This window comes from Girardinichthys multiradiatus, chromosome 2, assembly GCF_021462225.1.
Source record: "Girardinichthys multiradiatus isolate DD_20200921_A chromosome 2, DD_fGirMul_XY1, whole genome shotgun sequence".
Classification (NCBI taxonomy): Eukaryota; Metazoa; Chordata; class Actinopteri; order Cyprinodontiformes; family Goodeidae; genus Girardinichthys; species Girardinichthys multiradiatus.
Window position 1 is genome coordinate 49124268 of NC_061795.1, and position 6158 is coordinate 49130425.

The window sequence follows — 6158 nt, forward strand, 5'->3', positions numbered from 1 at the left end:
CAAGTTTTGGATTTGAAAATAAGGGAAATTTTCTGGGGACCGCTGTGAGCCATCCCACTACCCCGACCAAGCTCCAGTATCCCTTGCATTTTAGCACAGGTGTACAAGATATCTAAAATAACCACTTGTCAACCACTAACAGACTACAATAAGCCTACCTTTGTTGACACTGAATGCTGTGGACATTCCTATGTTATAACAGAGCCTAAATGAAACACAAAAGGGGTTCAAGCACATTTATTTATTTAACACATTTTCAGTTTATATATACATTGCTTGTCTTTAGGTTAAACATTTACATTTTGTCTTCATTACACATTTTATTTAAATTTCTCATGTTCACTCAGGTGGCTCTCTGGCATTCACTAAAGACTTATTATACAGATTTGTTGCAGCCTTTGCATCCTTTAAGACTCGTTTGGATGGAGTGTATTTGTGGCCTGGGCCAGAGTGGTTGATTTTACATGACAGTAAAGCACAAACCGTGCTGTTGTCTAATGACCTCCTATTCTCTGAAACAATCTTTCTTACCATACTGAACACTCTTTCAGAACGGGCATTGCTGTGGGGAATGCATAGTAAAGCCTTCATTAATCTTGGCAGCTCACTGAACCTCACATCTTTCCCTACCAGTCCCCAGAATCTGTCAGTTTTGTCTTCTTGTGGGAGATGCTTGCTATCTGTCACCTGGTAGTCAATGAGTTCCTCTCTCAGCCTATCCTCACTCAAGCTCAACTGAGGGAAAAGGGCCCCTAGCCTTGCCACTGTAATGTAAAACAAGTGTTTGACTGAACATTGCAGATCTAAACCATGCAATATTCATTTATTCATTTAATCAATGAGGAACTGACTCTAACATCTACCTGTCCCTGGAGTAATGTCAAGGCGAGCAGCAGGGTCCAGCACTTTCATGTCCTTCAGGAGTGGATGGTCAAGAGGAAAGGAGGAGAACATTTTCTGAAGCACTGCTTCATAGAATCTTCTCACAGATCTACAACAGCATAAGAGTAAACAAAAAACACTACAGCCTATAATCTCATACTGTGAAAAGATGATATAATTAAATAACTGCTGGGTAATATACTCACTGAAAGATTTTCTTCTCCGCTGACACAGGGAGCTCTTTCCTTGCCATGAATGCCTTTGTTTCTGCTCCCATAAAGAGCTCTTCATCAGCCAACTGATGTCCTTCTCCATACTCCACCTCCTTGAGAGGTACACCCATGATGGCCCTGGCTGGTATGAGGAACCCCAGGATCCTCTTGATCAGCCTGCACATCTCCTCTTCAAGTCTGTGAATCTGCACGGCCTCTGACTGAAGAAAATATAATTGGTCACACTGTAATAAAAAGGCTACAATAAGTACAACCATATTTAATTCATCCAATATGATTGACACCCACCTGGAAGACAATATTAAATTCATATAAAGGCTTAAGGGCAGCACTCAGGAACATGAAGCAAGCCTTCACGATTGGATCACGCAGATGGCTTGCTAGATCGCGCACTTTGGCACTCCTCTCCACCTCCTCATGACTGTTAAAGTAGGCCTACAGTACATATGGACACAGGGTGGCAATTCATGGTTAAAATGGAAATCTAGCATAGTTAACTGTGTATATATCAGCTGGAGTTACCATCCTTACCTGTAGTGCATTCCACTGGTTCAACACTCTCTGGATACAGGTTAGCAGACTCAGCCATCTGGTGCTGCAGTACCTGAAGAGCTTCAGGTGGTCTGAATCAGTGAAATCTACAAACCCTTTGTAGAGTTCACATCTTTTTGCACTGAAAGATAGAAAAATGTTTATAAGAATATTAACTGCAGACCTAGAAAAAATAGAAGTCCTATTTAATTTATTTGCATCTACCTTTTATCAAAGTGGGTGTATATCCCCACCAGGATGTCTTCCACCGGTACCTGGGCTGCTCTGATGCCACAGCCAGTGGCCAGCTGTGCCAGGTGGCAGATGCAGCCGAGGTCCTGGACGTGGGGCTGGCTCTGTTTCAGTCTGCTGATAACAGAGTTGTGTCTGCCTTTCATGACGCTCGCATTATCAGAGTTAAAGGCTATCAGGTTCTCCCATGGGATGCCCCTTTTTCTATGGATAACAGAAAGAAATGCCATAAAACGACTTAGACAAAACGTATGGTTATAATTACAAGCAAACTATTACACACGTCAACAACACAGTGCAGTTCCCTTACCTTAGTGCTTCACTCAGTTTTTCATACAGATTTTCTGCATTTCCCACGTTGCATACAGGCATCTCCATGAATCTTGTAACGACCTGCAGAGTGGCCTCATCGTAGAGTCTAGTTAGGATGACAAATTCTTTATTTCCTTTTCTGTTGTTCGATTCGTCGCACATCACAGAAAATGGCTGAGATCGGCATGTTTTGGCCAACTCGTCATCTAGCTCTGTTGCTATGGCACCTGTTGAGAGAGCCCAGTGATTAAAATTAGCTAACCATTACCCTACAATATGCATACGGGACATTATTAAATAGTCATATGCATACACAATACTCATACTTAATTTGACTCAGCTTACCTTTGATGAGTTGGGTAGCCTTGGTTTTTCCCGCCGAGAATTTCCGTGCGATAGCAGAGACCGGGAACATTTCAGCTACACACTTGTTGAAGTCATCACAGAAGTTGAAAGCAACATTGTTTTTGGCACACAGCATTGCCATTTTAACCTCCGCATTTATGACCTGGTCTGCCTCGGTGGTATTTCTAGTCACAAATGTTGACATCGCCTGGGCATGTTTCTGTGCCTCTAGCCAGCGCTTGTGCTTGGTCGATTTTTCATGCTGACTGATGTCGTTCCTTCCCCCGTGGGAGACACTAAAATCGCAGTTACAAATCTTACAGAACGCGTGACTGTGCCCCATCCTGCTCTTCTTTAGAAAAGAAAATTCGCTGTCCCATTTTTCAAGATATTTGCACGATGTCTTTCTTTTTCTGGCAGGAATGCCTTCCCTTTCGTCACATCTATCCATTTCTCTCCTTTGTTGTTCCAGGTTTGTTCCCGCCGTCGGCACTAATATCGCGACAACTGCCACACAGGCTACTGCAGGTGGCAGTTCTCGCGAGGCTAGTGACAGAATTCAGAGAAAGAAGCAGAGGAATGTTTTTTTATTATTATATTGTAATACGGGAGATTTACGGGAGAATACTAATACGGGAGGACGGCGGGAAAGAGGTTAAAATACGGTAGTTTCCCGGCCAAAGCGGGAGACTTGACAGCTATGGTCCACTGCTTCCGCAGGTCCCCCAAGGTCTGGAATCAGCTCTTCTCCACAATCTTCCTCAGGGTCCGGTCACCTCTTCTCGTTGTGCAGCGTTTTCTGCCACACTTTTTCCTTCCCACAGACTTCCCACTGAGGTGCCTTGATACAGCACTCTGGGAACAGCCTATTCATTCAGAAATTTCTTTCTGTGTCTTACCCTCTTGCTTGAGGGTGTCAATAGTGGCCTTCTGGACAGCAGTCAGGTCGGCAGTCTTACCCATGATTGGGGTTTTGAGTGATGAACCAGGCTGGGAGTTTTAAAGGCCTCAGGAATCTTTTGCAGGTGTTTAGAGTTAACTCGTTGATTCAGATGATTAGGTTCATAGCTCGTTTAGAGACCCTTTTAATGATATGCTAATTTTGTGAGATAGGAATTTTGGGTTTTCATGAGCTGTATGCCAAAATCATCCGTATTAAGACAATAAAAGACATGAAATATTTCAGTTAGTGTGCAATGAATCTAAAGTATATGAATGTTAAATTTTCATCATGACATTATGGAAAATAATGAACTTTATCACAATATGCTAATATTTTGAGAAGGACCTGTATGTTATGGAGCCAAAACATTTGACCCAAGTCAGTTTAAAAGGTAGCACAACCAAATACAAAGGACATGTATGTAAACTTGTGAGGATAAAGAAAGTAATAAAAACTCTCATTATTCTGGCATTTAGATTAGAAATACAAATAATTTTGGAAATCTTAAACAAATTAAAGCAGGACACTGTTGGCTAATTGTGTTTCACTACTACCTGGAACCCAGTGGCGATTGCTCTAAGTTTGCAAGGGAAGCTCAGCCCTCCCTAAAATGTCAAAAAATAAGTGATCAAATATAAACTGTTGTGTGTTCATGTCATTGACTAAATATGCGCTACAACACGCTCAACTTTTGTTCAGAATCAGCTTCTTATCACTGGTAAAGACGCGGCTTTCATCTCACTCATTCCCGCAGCTTCACAGTCCCGCCCATCGGACACTCAGCGTCTCTGGGGGTCTGTGGGGCAGTGGGCTGACCTCGGCTGGCCCGGAAGCTCAGCTTCTGCATAATGATTGGATGATCTGTCTGAGGTTGAATCCCTTTTTGATTGACAGCGAAATGAGCGAATCAGCAATCTTGAAATTGAGCTTCCCCTCCTTGAAAGACCAGCATCCGCCATTGCTGGAACCCTATGATGTCCTTCAAATCCTTTATTTTCTAAAGATCTTTGTCAATATTCTTGTATTTAACACCCCAGTGTGTAGGAAAATTGGACGAAATAGAAACTGTCACAAAACCAGATATAATGACTGTATTTCTTTTTATATCCTCTATGTTTTAAGATGATGTGTCCACTAATGATTATTAGAACTTCTGCATATTTAAAATGTTACAAAATGTCATAAAAACTTTGATAATCTTCTGTAACTCACAGTATTAGTAAGTCTTTAGTTTTCTTTAAACCCTCTGGATCAAATACAAAACTGTCTCCACACGTTTTTCAAACTGATGTCTTGGCATCGAAGTAATGTGTTAGAAGTTCTGCAGCTGTAGTTAAAAACATCCTAAAGATGTTTACAGCCTAGGAAGGGACTGGAAAATGTACGATTTTATTTCTTCACCATCGTTCATGTGTGACACACCCGCACGAAGCTAAAAAAGAGAAGTTAACTTCTTAAAAACAAGCCTTATCCCAGCCACAAGAATGCAAGAGAACTGTGTGGTTTCAATTATATACAACCAGCTCAAGCACAGGTTGCTTCATTTAGCTGTCTCTATCTGAGTCCACATAATACTCCTTTTTTTAATTAATTATTGCATAGGGAAAAAAAAGAGCTGTGCTTCGACTGCTAATCAGCCTCAAAGATTTATTACAGGTTTTATTTAATTTTTCAGACCTGGCTGCAACAAATTCTTGTGGAATCCAAAAACAGTAAAAATTATGAATTTTTTAAGTGAATCTTTTCAATATAATGGTTCCTTGGTGCATGGATTAAACCCCAGACTCTTCTCTCTATTTGTGCTGAAACAAAAACTTTCAGCATTCGGAACAACTGGGAAATCAATGAAATGTGATAAAATGTAAAGATTCTTCAGCTTCAAGTTCCAGGCAGCAGCCAGCAGCATGTGTGCTGTATTCCTGATCCACTGGGTGCTGGTTGTACCATTTCTGCTTCTATATACTCAGTATTTTCAGACTCTGTAATTTTCCCTGGGTTACTTGAACATGGCTGTCAGTTTGACTCTGGCTCAGAGTTGGGAAAGTGGCCGACTTCTCCCGGGCAGACATCTCATACCCACTCGTCTTGGCTGGGAGACAGCAAGCTCCCAGTCCAGCTTCCTGCTCTCCATAGAGAGCCCAGCTTGGTGTGTAGGCTGGGAATAGAAGCTGAGAGGTTGGTCTGGGGACAGAGTATGGCGGATGGGGCCAAGGAGAGCAGTATAAGCCATATTTGAAGGGATATTTCCTTTCGTAGCTTCCGCTCCCCTCATTTTCTCCTCATTATCAGGATGGCTGGTGCCAGACCTACATTATGATCCAGCTGAGGTAAATCACGAGTTACAAAGTGCAGACAAAACACTAAAAGAGCTACTGATCGCTTTGGGATGAGACGAAAAGCTATAGCTCTTGTTCAAAGTTCTGCTTTTAAATATGTTTTTCTGAGCTCCTTTATCAAGAAACTTTAAAGACAGAACAACCTCCTTTATATTGAAAGTTATGCATCAGCAAATCATTATGACCTTTGACAGGTGAACTGAATTAAAATCATTATATCTTCATCCAGTTAAATTAGTAAGCAGGCAAACATCTTGTTTTTAAAGCTGATGTTTTGAAGCAGGAACAATGGGAAGCATATGAATATGAGAGATTTTGACGAGT

At 41.5% G+C, this 6158-nt stretch overlaps 1 protein-coding gene across 1 annotated transcript; it reads right to left on the reverse strand.

The window, feature by feature from the left end:
- Positions 1–222: 222 nt before the first annotated feature.
- Positions 223–3061, reverse strand: LOC124859092. Its single transcript, XM_047351606.1, has 8 exons — positions 2556–3061; positions 2209–2437; positions 1872–2102; positions 1647–1788; positions 1404–1550; positions 1089–1315; positions 864–991; positions 223–764 (listed from the first exon to the last, which is right to left on the reverse strand). Exons 1-8 carry the CDS (start codon positions 3004–3006, stop codon positions 340–342), a joined length of 1980 nt encoding a protein of 659 aa, XP_047207562.1. The 5' UTR covers positions 3007–3061; the 3' UTR covers positions 223–339.
- Positions 3062–6158: the final 3097 nt, after the last annotated feature.

What these genes read in the sequence shown, in the direction of transcription:
- LOC124859092 (XM_047351606.1), bottom strand. Translation starts at nt 3,006, where the DNA reads ATGGATAGATGTGACGAAAGGGAAGGCATTCCTGCCAGAAAAAGAAAG. An exon ending in AATTTAATATTGTCTTCCAG is followed by an intron (nt 1,316 to 1,403) that starts GTGGGTGTCAAT and finishes TATTTTCTTCAG; the next exon opens with TCAGAGGCCGTGCAGATTCA. An exon ending in GCGGAGAAGAAAATCTTTCA is followed by an intron (nt 992 to 1,088) that starts GTGAGTATATTA and finishes ATGCTGTTGTAG; the next exon opens with ATCTGTGAGAAGATTCTATG.